Genomic DNA, 15,935 nt, shown 5'->3' on the forward strand with positions numbered 1-15,935 from the left:
AGATCTATGGCTTTGACCCACTATTCTTTATCCACATCATCCATTGCTTGTATGAAAGTTAGTGGATTCTTTAAGCCATCATCAGGTATGATGATGTGGGTTTCAGTTAAACCCATGTACTAGTCAGGCTGTTGTATAATCCTCCCACTACGTCGAAGCACTGTCAACTCTTGAGAAGGACGTGGAGTATCAGTTTCATCAATAACTCTTGTTGATGGACTTATGCAATCTACAACTCTTGTTAATGCGTTTGTCGTTTCTCTGGTCATTTCTTCTATTACTAGCATACTGTGAGGTTAATGATTCTTTATGTGGTCTACCTCTAGGAAAGTTTCATTTGTCGATAAAAATACCTTATCTTCCTGAGGATCATAGAAAAAATCACTTTTCTTTCTTTGGGGTAACTTATAAATAGGCATACTTTTGAACGTTATTCTAGTTTCTTAAGATTTTGCACCAACACACGTGATGGGCATCCCCATAAATTGAAGTGACGTAAACTACCTTTACGTCCTTTCCAGAGCTTGTAAGGTGTTTCAGAAACAATTTTCGAGGGAACTATGTTCAAAATATATATTGTAATCTGAATTGCATAACCCAAAAAGGAACTTGGTAATTGGGTATAACTCATCATGGAACGAACCATGTCCAACAAGGTTTTGTTTCTTCTTTCTGCCACACATTTTGTTAAGGTGTGTCAGGGGCTATGAGTTGAGACTGGATTCCATGCTCCATCAAATAGTCCTTGAATTCCATGTCCATATACTCACCACCTCGATCTGATCAAAGTATTTTAAGCTCTTTACCTAATTGGTTCTCAACCTCAACTTTATATTCTTTGAACTTTTCAAATGTTTTGGATTTATGAGGCATTATGTAAATATGCCCATACCTCGAATGTCATCAATAAAGTTGATAAAATATTCATACCCTCCTCTAGCTTTAACATTCATAGGACCTCAAAGATTCGAATGTACCAGCTCTAAGGGCTTTTTGGCTCTAAAACCTTTTTCCAAAAAAAGATCTTTTAGTCATTTTACTCTCAAGACATGATTCACACGACGGTAATGAACTGTCTTCTAACTGATTTAGATAACCGTTCTTCACTAATCTCTCAATTTCGTTGAGATTTATGTGACCAACTCTCAAGTGCCAAAAATAAGCATTTAGAGAACAAATATTAATGTCTTTCAAAGTAATGAACACTTCAGTATTTTCAAAAGAAACTTTGTAATTTCATTTCAACAAACATGAGACGGATATTGAATTCCTTTTCATAGAAGGAATATAATAAACATTTTCAAGTAAAATGTGTATATCTCCTAGAAATAACTTCATATCTGTCATTGCTTTAGCTAAGACAACCTCCCCAGTCCCTACCTTAAAGGTCGCTTCACCCTTGTAAGAAAACACTTCAGTATCTAGGTTTTTTCATCGTTTTCCACTAAACATATTTCAATGACAAGTAAATCATTTTTGTCTTGTTGTTTGAATTTTTCATTCTCGTCTATATTTTTCAAAACTTTAGATAAATTGAGAGATAGAAGACAATCCTCTGTTAACACTTGTTTTGAATCATCATTTGCTAGTAATTTGCATGTTGAATTGTTACTACCATTATTTAAAGCGGAGGCGAGTATTTTAGAAGAATTTGATATGCTGAAAATTTAAACATATTCTTATTGGTAAATTGCAACTAAATCCAAATCAGGTTTTAGCAAAAATTAATAATGTACCCATAATCATTATTTATTTGCAACGATACTATAGTGAGTTAGAATAAGTGCTACCGAGGAGCAGTCAAATACTCTTTCACTAAGGCAAGATAATCTTGACTAAATACTATCTCTAGAATAACTTATATTTTGCTAGTCATTTAGCTACCGTTTTTTTGTCAAAACTTACTAACACTTTAGTAATTCTGTAAGTGTAACCCTTCATTTCAGACCTCAGAGGTCGGCCCCAACGATGCTACCAAATTGGAAAGTCAAGGTTGGAAAATGACCTAAGAAATCTTATCCATTTCTAGAGTTTGAGTTGTTCCAAATCCCATGTTACAACCATTCGAGGGGATAGTCGTCGTTAAACAACTAGCAAGGTTGACTTAAAGACGATAAGCAGGCACAACATAGGAATCTCACGGTCCAAACAAATGGAAGAGACCGCATGATGTGTTGACACATATCCTTCACCCCTTACTATTTACTACTACCCCCATTTACCTTGATCTTGACCCCAGGCAAACACTTTTCCCATAGAGCAGTCGAGATTCATAATCAACATGAAGTGCTGCACGGATCTCACGGCGTGAACTTTCTAGGGACGTGAGAGTTGAAATTTATATATCATATATTTAATTTTACATTAAACAACTTCCTTTCATTCACCTGATCTTGATTCATGCCAACATTTTTTGAGATTCATAATCGACATGAAGCGTTGCATGAATCTCGATGTGGACTCTTAGGATGTGAGATTTAAAATCAAAATGCCATTTTTGATTTTACTGTGAATAACTTCCCCTATTCCACTGATCTTGATTCATGCCAACACTTTCCGAATAGAGCAGTCGAGGTTCATAATCGACACGAAGTGAACACATGAATCTTGATGTGAATTCTTAGGAACACGAGAGCTAAAAATAACATATCGTATACATTATTAATATCTCACTGAAGCATTCTAATAACTCCCACTAAGTGTTCTAATAACATATCATATATGCTATTAAACTCCCATTGAAGTGTCTTATTATTTATTTGGGTATATTTTCACTTAGGTTAGTTTTGGCTAAATAAACAACCTAAGTCTAGGTGTTTATCTAAGTATAACGTTTATATTTGGATTTAACCTACGATGTCTAGGTGATAAACTAGTTTTAAAACCTCACACCGCTCACGTTTTGCTTATAAAATAGTTAACAATGCTCAATTATTCGACCATAATCCCCAGGTAGGATTATATTTTAACTATTAAAGGCATTCAATATTTAATATAACTTAAGTACCCCCAACCTTAGGTAAGATTATATTGGTTGAGTTTGTAACTAAATTTTACAAGATGTCGACCTATTTTAACTATTAAAATAGGTGGTTAACCTACGTGAGCATGCAACTTATCTTTGTTATGGATTTTAAACATCTAACCCAATTATATAACAACCTAAAAAATTTTAGACATGCTAAGCATCCACAACATACATCAAAGGCATTCAATATTTAATATAACATATATTAAAACATTTGAAACCCTATACATGCATACTATATATTATAACATTTTGTAATATACTTTCAATATATGTAACATGCTTCCTATGGTGGGATTTTAAATCTACATAGCATATTTTATGCACATACAAGATTTATTTAATTATAACATACATCACATGCATAAATAATTAAACATAGACTAATATGGTTTTAGTTTTGTCATTATCAAGCAAACAAAATCCTAATTATTATAAAATTAAGCAAAAACCGACTCCAAAATGCTTTTGAATCGCTCGAACCACCTTGAATCAGACCCGAACCTCTCGAACTGGACCACTAATGCTCAAAAATGGGCTGAATCGGGCAAACACCATCGATTACCATCAAGCATTGAGTATGGCCTCGAGCATCGAGTATTTCACTAAATATCGTCGAGTTGCATCAAGTACCACTGAGAATGGTATCGTGCACCGAGTATTTCACAAAATACCATCTAGTTGCATCGAGTACCATCGAGTATGGTATCGTGCACCAAGTATTTCATAAAATACCATCGAGTTGCATCGCATACCATTGAGTATGGCAATGTGCATCAAGTATTTCATAAAATACCATTAAGTTTGAGCATCGAGTATCATCGAGTATGGAGCATCGAGCATCGAGTATTGGGCAGTGGCTGAAAATTAGTTCCTACTGTTTGACCTTCTTCACTTCTTTCTTCAATTACATCCTAATGACTCCAATCGAATTACAGACACTTAAACACACATTAAGGCCCATCAACAAGAGCTAATTGGTAAGAAATTACAACATAATTCGAAAGAAAAACAATTACCAAAACTCAGAAAAACCAATCAGTTCACATCATTTGTTTAACTTTGAAAATACCACCAAACTCAAAATTAACGCTAGGTGAGTGCTTAAAATCACGCTCTGATACATTGTAGGATAAGCCACCACCCACATGCAACGGCGACAAACAGAATCAATAATCACTCATTAACATTAATTTGAGTTCTAAAAGCATGCTTAAACCAGAAATTTAAAGAAAGAGGGTTTCTTAAGAAACATACCCTTGATGAATTCGCCCATTCCCAAGCTCTCTTCACGTGATCTAGCTCCAATTCAACAGTGGAACCAATTCTCAACCTTGATATGAAGGGTGGAACTAAAAAATGGAATGAATCTATGAAGGAAAGTTTTCAGGTGAAGGATAAAAGTTGTAGTAGAAACCCATTTTCAGCAGCCTTTTAACCTTTTTTTTCTGGCAAAAAATGGAGAGGCTTTTTTATCAAACTCCCTACATGCAAGCATGATGGACCCACTCTTAATGCCAACATAAAGTTGATTGTTCAAGCTGGATAGGGTGGTGTGATTGGAGGGAACACAATCTTCTCAAAGTGATTTTGTGGGAAATCCACTACACCAATAAACTTCAAATTTGTTTTCAAAAGATACAATTTAAATTAATTTCCATCAAACTATAATCTAAAATTTAATCTTAATATTAAAAATAAACTAAGTAATGATTTAAACATAAAATATTTAATATTACTCAATAATGAATTGAAATTGTAAAATTAATTTGATTTTTAATTATAAATAAACAATATTGATATCAAAGTATTAAAATTAATCACATGATCTAAATTTTAAACATGAAATCCCATTCAATGTAGTTATATTTAAATCATATATTAAAATATTATAAATCTCTAATTTTCATTTTATTTTAATAAACTAAAACATTAATTAAAATATAATCAAATATAATTATACAAATCCTAATTTGAATTTTGAACTATTCGAATTCAAACCCTAATTTCAATTGAACATTTTCAAATTGAAATTTAATTTAAACAATTTAAATTGATATCATTCTAAATTCACTCAATTTATTAATTCAAGATGTTCATATTTTACGAGCTAGTAGAGGGACCTTATGGACCTACAGAACATGAGCTCCAACGATTTAAGATTAATTAGCTAAAACTCTTTTAGACCAAATTAATAAGTATCCGTTAACTATCAAATCACACCACTATAGCCCGATAGTTGCACTATCCTCACTATAGATATATTTGTGTCCACTTGATTTAACCATAATAAGTAAGTCGACCCTTCATAAGTTGTTCGTAATAATGTCTGGGTCACTATGTTATTTTACCTTCGATATAACATCTTGCTCTTTAAGTTCCATTGATCCTCTAATGAACAATTGGTTTGTGACCCAATTAGTAAACCGGATCCTTCTCGGGCCAATGAGAGGGTGGGGCCCCTTGTTCAAGATCTGGATTCAGTACTTAAGAGAACAACCTTTCTCCTATCCCTAAGTCGGGTAGATGTGAATTTCTTATTACACCCTTTGTCCCTAGCTATCTACCAGGTCTTACCCCTGAAATAGGCGGTTTATTGAGCCGACGTTGTTAAACCAACCCTCATCTATGCAAATCTAAGAATAATCCCGAATAAACAGGAGTTCATAGTTAGCTCAGGATTAAAATCGAGTTACCTAGATCATCTAAACGAAATAGTCAGTATTAAACAGTAAACAAAGTTATAAAGTAAGAATGACTTATTTCTTTGTCTGATCTTATACTAACTCATTGCATAGGATACCCCCACTCCTCATGTCAATACATGAACAAATCGGGATCACTTCGCTTGTAGCATTTTTTAACAAATTGTAATAACTACAGAGTGGGCTACATCCAATAGTATTACCAGAATAAGACACCCAACCTTATTCGTATACTATAGATCATTTTGAGTTTATGAGTATCTGATGCCCTAGTTTGTTGTATTTATACTTTTTATTCTCTCTTTATACTGACATAGTATTATTTATCCATTGGAGTTTTAGTCCAAGTGTAAATATTGTTGGGTTGTATGTCCTAAAACTCGCAGTTTGTAAAGTTAAACATATTCTATTATCAATAAAGATGTCATTCGATATTACTTCAATAAAGTTGTTATTGAATCTATAAATTGCACTTATAAAGTCTAAATCCAATAAACTATGATCCAGAATAAGGCACCCAATCTTATTCGTATACTATAGACCATTTTGACTATTTACTCAAGTCTGTTCCACTTTTATGTCTCCACATAAAGTTCAAGTATTCATATAATAGCCATGGGACTTAGTTTGAATATTAGAATACTTTTATCCATTATGCCTTTTATGCTTATGAGATATGAAAAATGAATGTCAAGGAAACCTTTCTGAATGGCTATCTTGAAAAGAGTATCTATGTGTCTCAACCAGAGGGGTTCATTGAACAGGGTCAAGAGCAAAAGGTTTGCAAGTTTAAAAGATCCATTTATGGGTGAAACAAGCATCTCGATCCTGGAATATAAGATTTGATACAACGATAAAATCTTATGGAAACGTTCGTGGGTATATGATGCCCTAGTTTATTGTATTTATATTCTCTCATACTCAACATTGTATATATTTGTATATATATAAACCCACTGGAATTTTAGTTCAAGTGGGAGTTTGTTGACTTGTATGTCCTAAAACTCGCAGTTTGTAATCTTTAAACTTATTTTATTTACAATAAAATTATTATTAAGGTTTATTCAATAAAATTGTTATTGAATATGTAAATTGCACTTGTAATAGCCTAAATCCAATAAACTAACGAACCTCTGGCCATAACATGAGTACTTGAACTTTATGTAGAGGCATAAAAGATGATCAGGTTTGAGTATATAGCCAAAACAGTCTATAGGTATAAGGATAAGGTTGGGTACCTCACATCGGGGACACTATAGATGTAGCCCGCTTTGTATTTGATACAAACGATGTGATCCTGGAATGGTTCATGTGGAGACATGTGAGTGGGGGCATCTTATGCAAAAGATGTTTGCATATGACCGGACCACGAAACAGTCACTTTTCTTTATAACGACCGTTTACTGTTAAAACTGACTATTTAAACTCGATGACCTAAGATAACTCGATCTCAATCCTAAACTAACTATAAAGTCCTGTTTATTCGGGATTATCCTTTAATCTGCAATGGTGAGAGTGGCTCAATATTGCCACTCAATAAGCCTCCCATTTTAGGGGTAAGATTGGGTAGACAGTTGAGAACATAGTCCTGCAAGATGAAATTCACTCCTACCCGTTTTTAGGAATAGTAGATAGGCTATTTCCTTAAGTACTGACTCTTAGTCTTGAATAAGGGGCCCTACTTTCTCTATGATTGAGAGGGACTAGGTTTAGTAGTAGGACCACAAACCAATTATTCATTAGTGCATCAGTGGAGACTGAAGCAAGATGTATTACATGAGTAAAATGGTAATTTTGACCCAACTATAAATATGAACAGCCTATGAAGGATCGACTTACTAATCATGATTAAATCAAATGGACAGAAATATATCTATAGTGAGGAGAGTAAAGCTACTGGATTTTAGTGGAGTGACTCGGTAGTTAATGAATGTTGGTTAATCTGGATAAAAAGTTTAATCTCAGATCATTGGAGCTCATGATCTGTAGGTCTATTAGGTCCCCATACTAACTCATAAATGGACTAAACCTTATAATAGCATGATGAGAATGTGAAACTTTCAAATTTCATTTAAGGGAATTGTTAATTATATACGATTTAATTAGTCGTTTAATTGTCAAATTGAACGAAATTGGAAAGTTGAAAAATATTTAAATATGATTTAAATACTAAATAGATGAATAGGGATTCATGATTATGGAATTAGTGGTTTAGTAATTTAATATTTGATATTAAATTATTTTAATTAATTATTTAAGATTAATTATTTGAATCAATTTTATCTAAAATTTAAAAGAATTTGATTTGATTTTAAATTAATTAAGTGAATTAATTTTAGAAATCAAATTTATGGTTTTTGAGAAAATCATTTTTATTGAAAAACAAGTTAGTGGGTTATTCCCACTTCTTCCACGTATCTCCCACTTATTGCATGAATGTTGGTGTCAATCTCTCATGAACTTAAGATTGCATGTAGAATAGGATTAAAAACATATCAAATTTGTTGAGAATTTGATTCATACATGTTGGAATTCTGAAGAAGAAAGGTTCTTCTTGAGTTACACCAGAACTGAAACCCTCCTATTTTCCCTTGAAATTAATTCTCATTCTGGATTCCACCATCCAATCTAAGGTCAAAAGATAGAAGGGAAGACTCTTGTAATTATCTACAAGCCATTGAATATGAGAATCAAGCTGGAGGTTTGAAGCATTTGGAGGATTCTACAAAGGTTCTAAAACCTTATTGCTTTTCTCATGAAACGCATGCTTGTAATCTAAAATTAATGTAGTTAGAGTGTTTAAGATCTTAATTGCTTTTACTTGTTGATTGTCAATCTAACACTTTGGTTCTTGCATTTTCGTAGGTTTTAATGAAGTGACAACATGTTGTTTTGGATTTTCTTTTCCATCGAATTATTGGAACTTTGTCGGTTGATACCCAGCTGACATTCTCAGGTTGTCGATTCTCTTGGTGTACAATTTAGAGTACATAAAAGAAGTTTGCGACGGTCCTCCATACTGAATCTTTATGAAGTTTGTGATCATATCCTGTGGCTGTTGAACCGACGGGGAAGTGATAGAGATGGATTGTTGTGGCTGATTTTCCTACAATATAGTTTGCCCTTTGTCATTAGCTTTGACAATAGAAGCTTGACTCGACTTAGCAGTTTTTCGAGCTTGTATTTGATCCCTTAAATGCGGCAATTTCATGATCTAGCTCCTCAACAGTTACATAAGGAGATCTACTTTTCTCTCCATCTATATCATCGCTGCCTCAGCCGTTACATTAACCATCAGCTGTTACAGCAACCATCATGATAGACATCACATCAAGGTGTGATTCTTTCCTTGATCGGTCAGAAGCAAAGTTATCAAATAAGAGATTTTCTTTGATAAAAAACTCGCCTTTAGAAGATTCCGTTTGTTGTTCCAAGATTTTCTTCGCGAGGGCAAAATCTTGCTCTTGTTCTTGCATAATCTCCTTTGAATGACTACGTGTGACAGGTCCTGTGTAGGCATTGCTTGCAATAGTTACTTTGGATGCAACTTTCTTTGGTACCATTAGTTTATTTGAATGTTGAGAGAGAGATGAAAGGTAGAGATGTCCTATTGGGCATGTCAATTTTTTAGCATGAGATTTTCGATGAAACATGTTTCATGGAGTTGAACTAGTGTTGATGTAGATTTGGTGCGGATGTGGTTCGAACTCCAGTACTTAATCCTTTGTTTCTTTCTCAGTTGAATTCATATGCTTAACTTGAGGAGGCGGAGCGCGTAATGTTCTTGAAGTCAAAGTCTTGAAAGAATGCTTGTATCTTTAGGACTTGAGCTTTAAGGAGTAGTTCAATCTTTAGGAGTTAAGGAGTCTTTTCATTGTCTAAAATTCTCTCTAGGCTCTTTAGAGCCTAAAATATTTAACACCCCACAAATGAAGAGAACTTCTCTATTTATTGAGCTCTCTAGTGAGCTTTATGAGCTTGGTCTTAGTTGGTCCATCGACCTAACTCTTGGGTCCAATTAATTTGATTTGGGTTTTATTTAGTATTTGGACTAAATTAAACATATTTTGGGCTATTTTGGACTTTAGCCCAAATACTAATATTTAATTGGATAAAAAATAATTAATTTGATCCCATGATCAAGACGAAAACGGATGGCGTCATTTGGATTGGCCATTTCTTGTCTTCAATTTTAATCTAGGACATATGTCAACCTTTAATTGATCCCAAATTCTATTATTTGTACTTTTTCGTCAATAATTTAGTAAATGACGTGACAATTTGTAATTTGTACAAAATTTCTCATTCAACACCTAGATAATTTTACCAAAATTTACAAATTTCAAATTTTTTAAAAAAATAATACTAGCTCTATTATTAATTTTCTTTGAAATCTATCATTCCCATACATAACCTGTTTTATAATTTTTAATGCACTCGTAAAATTTTCAATAATATTAATTAAAAGTTGAAATTTGCCACAATGATTTAATTACAGGACATGATGAAAAAAAAAATCAGTGCAAATGGATAAAACAGAATAAATATATATATATATAAACAAAATCTAGCTTCCCAAATGAAGGTAAAAAAATGTTCTCTCTAATTTTATAGCTTTTCTTTTTAACAAGCTACTAGAGGAAAGTGGGATCAAGAGGTGCATGGTTACATTTCAACGATATTAACACATTCATGATACCTTCATCATATATCCGATTTTTGAAGTATTGCATTCATTCAAAAGGATAGTTTGTTTGATATGAACAAGAAGAGCTACAAATCAACTCAAGATAAAATGGAAAGCAGTAAAATATTAGAGGAAACCCTTGCAATTAACTACATAGTAGAGACATTATAGCTACATAACAGGGCAGATTTAGTACTCCAAAAGGTTGTCAACGCTATAAAAGTAGAGAAACATTAATACTTAACACCACAATTATTCCAAATATAAAAGATGGATCCAACGCATATTGCATCGAATAGTTATGCATCATATTCAATCCTGATGTCCTGAATGATGGGGGGCTCATCTCCAAACCTAGGGACTAAAGTAACAATAATGTTGTCATCATCATCCGCATTCAAATCCTCAAGCACTTTACTTATCCCTAACCTAAGGCTTGTATTTATTTTCATGCTACTGCCTTTCGCATGAGGCAAGTTCACAAAGCTCCCTGCAAACTCAGAATTATTTGCTCTAATTTCCGTATCATCCTCATCATTGATGAAAACATCAAACTTAATACATTTGTTTCCATCAAACTCAATCCCATCAATCACCAAAATCTCCTCTTCATCCTCTTTCTCCTTCTTACTCCTCGATTTCTTCGGCCTCTTCACTTCGAAGCGGACAATCTTGTCCAAAACCGACGGTAACTTCCCCATTTGCCCAACAGATTTCTTCTTGAGTTTTTTGGTTTTCCGTGGCACTCGTGGGGTCGGAGGTGTTTCGAGCCACGGAATTTTTACGGTGTCATCGTAGACGTATCCGAGGGCTCTTGTATCTAGACAATCTTTCACATATACTCGAACGGCTTCACAATTTTCATCATAGAATATAAAGGAAGCGTTTAGGAAATCAGTATCTTTAATGTCTCGCCGTTTTCCGCCTAGGGTTTTCCATATAGTCCAAAATCGGTCCACGTTGGCGTGGTGGGCGTAGAAGATGGGATCTCTAGCCGCGGAGAAGAAGGCTCCCATGTCTATTCCGCTAGATTGATTCCGGTCACCGGTCCACACATGAATTGGAGTGTGAGGAATGTTTTCCACTGTCCCCATTCCTTTCGAAAAAAGAAAAAAAAATAGTTATATGTGAAATAACACTATCTTTGTGCATCCTACTGATTGTCCAATCATAATTTATATATAAATTTAGAAATAATAACCAAGTGTTAACATCATTTAAGAAAAATTACAAATATAATCAAATCTATCAGAGATAGATATTATTTATTTTTATTTTTAATACACTTAATAGTTATATGGTCTTTAAATTTAGCCATCTTTATAATTTCTTTTTTATATTATATTTACTCTGATGTCTTTAATATATAAGTGAGGAGATATATTATTTGTTGAACATTGTTCATTGGTAATTCACGTACCCGTCCTTTTTTTGTGGCTGTGAGTTCCAACTTCCATCCAAAAGTGAGGAAACATATTCTTCAAGGAAGATCCGCCACTAATATTTATTTATTTATTTATTATTTTTTTTAGCCAAGCCCAATCCATTCACGGAAGAAAAATAAGCTAAAAAAATTCTATTATATAATGCCAAGTGATTAAGCCACAAAGCTAATATATCTGCACCACCTAGCAATCTGAGTGCTGATTTTCTTTCTTTGTTTTTTTTTTTTTTACAATATATACGAAGTCGAGAGATTAGAAGGTGCAATCGAACATCTCAACTAGGTTAAAACAACCATAACACACTCATCACGCCCCAAAGTTTTTCAATCATAACTCATTTACCTTTTTAAACAATAGAAAGAAAAATAAATATATAGACCTTGTTTGGTTAAGCATTTGATTTTCTAAATTTGATTATTGATAATTAAGCTTATTTTCTATCAATTTCTTATAATGATTTGTATCTTGCAAAATAAAAGAGTAAAATTCTTAACCAAATTCAAAAAATAAATACCTTTCAAAACTACTTTCTAAAAAAAAAAAAATCAAGATTTTGTTTCATTTTAAAAATGTTAGTAAAAGGTAGATAACAAAGCAATAAATTTAGGAGTAGAAACAATGTTAATAGGCTTAATTAGAGGTATTCGAAAAACTCAATAACTTACAAAATCCAATTAACCCAACCCAACCTAACCTAGCACAGTTTAGATTGGCTTATCAACTCATTTAGCAGACTTGGATTGAAATAAATGAAAATTCCATAGGTTATGTTAGTTCACGGGTTCATCTAAAATAATTTGAATCAATCCAAACTAATTATTGATTTTTTTTTAAATAAAAAATTGCTCATGATACAATTATATATACATATATTTAATTTCATAATTTTTTTTGGAAAATGTACTCTCCAACAACTCCTAAAAATAATATTTTAACATTCTGAAATGAAAATTTTCATAATTTAAATTAAAATTGAGTTGTTGATCTTAATTCTATATATAAAAATAATTAAACAAAATTTCTACATATTAAAATTTTACTTATTTTTAGAACAAAATTTAAATAAATGACTTAAGTAACTCAAACCAACTCGTATGTTTCATGATTGTGTTGAATTGAATTCATTATTTAATAAATATTATTTGAGTAGAATAAACTTACCATCCGAATAATTGAGTCTAAATAGTAGTTCAACCCAATGCAATCTGACCCAATCCATGAACGCTCATAAACTTAATTTTTCAAAAACTAAACCCAAAAACTAAGACTTTATTTAATAACCATTTCGTTTTTTGTTTTTGGATTTTCAAATTTAAGCATATTTCCTCCTCATTTCTTATAACGATTTGCATATTTCTTAACTACAATAGTTGAATTCTTAGTCAAATTCCAAAACTAAAAACAAGTTTTTAAAAACTACATTATCTAGTTTTTAAAATTAGACTTGGTTTTTTAAAACTATGGGCAAAAAATAGATAACTAATGAAGAAATTTGTTAGTAAAAGTAACGTCTATAAACTTAATTTTCAAAAATAAAAAATAAAAAAATGAAATAATTATCAAACATGATGATAGTTGTATGATTTTTTCTCTCTCCTTTTAAAAAAAATGTTTTCCAAACAAATACCCTGTTTTTGGTTATTTTTTTTTTTAAAAAAAAAACAAAATTATATGGTTGAAAAAGAAAGGAAAACGAAAAATTACCTGGATTTGGTTGTTTACCAGATCGATAAGGCTGGCCAAAAAAGAGCAAGGGCGTAGTGGCGCCGGACACGACCTGGCGATGCATAATAGTTAGATTGTTGTCAATTTGAGTTTGTCTGGGCACATCTGGGTCAATCTTATTGTAATCCAAAACCACCAATGTCGGCGGCTGGTGAAGACCGTCACGAAATGCATCATAAAGCGACGAACTTTCATCCGTGAAGATTTTCGGTATTTCCATCCCTTCCGGAGCATCATAATTCCAAAACGGCAAAGCAAAATCAGGATCCTTAATCAACGACCCCAATATTCTCTCATGAAAGTAAAGATAATAACGATGGAATGGAAAAAACAGCCACGAGAAATGAACTTGTAATTCAACTGAAAACCCCAATTGATTATAACCTCCATTACAATAAGCACAGTGAACATCAGCTTGTTGCTTAAAACTACGTGGGTCATCATCAGGCAGCGCCCTCATAAGCGCTACGGCTTCCTTATATTTTTCAATATACTCTTTATCTAATGATTGTGCTGCCTTTCTAACCCGCAGTTTGAGAAATGGTTTTACGTTATCGGTGGACGGTGGGCAGCAATTCAATTCCTTGATGTCTTTGGTCAAGTTCTTGATTACATGACACTTGGCCGGGTCGGGGGTTTCGACTGGATCTGCCAAGGCAAAGGGATCAGCTCCAAAAGTACTTGAAGCTGTGCCATACAGACCGCCTAGCCCAATAAGCGCTTCTCTCCGGTCAATAAACTTGCCTGGCCATAATGAGTTGTTGCTTTTCTCACCATTGGCATTGCCATTGGAGCCGCTACACGTAATGACTAACTTATTGGTTTTGTGAATGGTGGAAGATGGGACTTTTTTATTACGACAAAACGGGCCAAATGAGGCGCCGCCGCCGGCGGTGGTTGTTGTTGTAGCAGAGGGAAGTGCTAGCGGCATGGGAGTAGATAGAGAGGCCATAGCCAGCTTGAGTTTTGGCTTCGCCGCTCACTTCACGTACTTTTTATATCAAAATTGTGCGCCCTTGCAAATATAAATATAAATTAGATAAGCATAATGCAAAGCAACGTGGAAATATAATAAGATTTAGATTTAGTCTCGGAGTGGAAATATAATTGATAGATATTTATTATTAATAGTGTTTATTATTAAATTTTATTATATTTGTAATTATTTAAAATTTCTACTTAATTATTAATCTTAAAATTCCTCTCCATTGCAATTATCCAAAAATTTTAGGATGTTTTCTAGATTTGATTGAGTTGTGATGAAACAAATTATAGATTTTCGATGAAATGATAAATTCTACCCAACTATGAAATATTTGAATTGTGTTTATTCGAGTTATTCAAGTCGTTTATTTAGATAATTTTTCTAGAATGAAATAAAATATTTTATGCAAAAATTTATTTAATTATTTTTTATATATCAAATTAAGATTAACAACTCAATTTTAATTTATATAATAAAAATTTTAATTTTAAATGGCTAAAAAGTTTGTTATTAAGAATGGTTGGAGAATAAATTATAGAAAAATCATAAAATTAAAACAAATATATGTATATGAATAAAAGAAAATATACATTTTAAAATAAATATTCTATGAATGGTAGAAGATGAATATTTAGGAAGGGCTACCGATGTTGGTGGTTGTTGCGGCAGAAGAAAGTGTTATATAGTGGCATGGGAGGAGATGAAGAGGCCGTAGCCAGCTTGAATTTTGACTTGGATGTACTTGCTTTATTCACGTGCTTTCTGTAACTAAATGAGAAGTGGTTAGTGTATCTCGGACTACATTCATCTTTGTGTATCCTATCTATGTGTCAAGATAACAAGTTATTATGTAGCCCATTTATTATTATTTTTTTAAAATAGATATATATATATATATTTTTTTTTTCATTGTGATTGATGAGAGATGCATGAACATAAGTGTAGTTTGAATTGTACTCAAATGTTGATTCTAAAAAGATTATCCTAGGATTAGGTTAGGTTAAAAATATTTAGGTGTGTCGTCATCATGTTATTTAATTAAAATTTGTCATATGACAAGTATTTTTTTTAAAAAAATGAAACTTGAATTATTGTTTTTTATCGTATTACAAAAGAGGGTTACATGAGATGTAGGTATAACTTAGGTTGCATCTAATCATTGTCAATGGTAGCTTGTCTTGTTTAGTCTCATCCATTCAAATGGATTTTTTTGTCTTTTTCCTTTTATAAGTTAAAAAATTTGAATTTTATTTCCTATATATGTTTTAAATATTAATTTTATTTAGGTTAAAATATCATTTTAGTCCACATACTTTGAGTTTATTTAATTTCAGTCCATATGCTTTTTAATGATGAAATT

The 15,935-nt window shown here is 32.5% G+C and overlaps 1 protein-coding gene across 1 annotated transcript; it reads right to left on the bottom strand.

The window, feature by feature from the left end:
• Positions 1 to 10,450: 10,450 nt before the first annotated feature.
• Positions 10,451 to 14,631, bottom strand: LOC120082828 (polyphenol oxidase, chloroplastic-like). The gene is made up of 2 exons (XM_039038160.1): positions 13,570 to 14,631; positions 10,451 to 11,516 (listed from the first exon to the last, which is right to left on the bottom strand). The coding sequence occupies exons 1-2, from the start codon at positions 14,540 to 14,542 to the stop codon at positions 10,720 to 10,722; spliced, it is 1,770 nt and encodes a 589-aa protein (XP_038894088.1). The 5' UTR covers positions 14,543 to 14,631; the 3' UTR covers positions 10,451 to 10,719.
• Positions 14,632 to 15,935: the final 1,304 nt, after the last annotated feature.

The sequence above is a fragment of the Benincasa hispida genome, chromosome 8, assembly GCF_009727055.1.
Source record: "Benincasa hispida cultivar B227 chromosome 8, ASM972705v1, whole genome shotgun sequence".
Taxonomy (NCBI): Eukaryota; Viridiplantae; Streptophyta; class Magnoliopsida; order Cucurbitales; family Cucurbitaceae; genus Benincasa; species Benincasa hispida.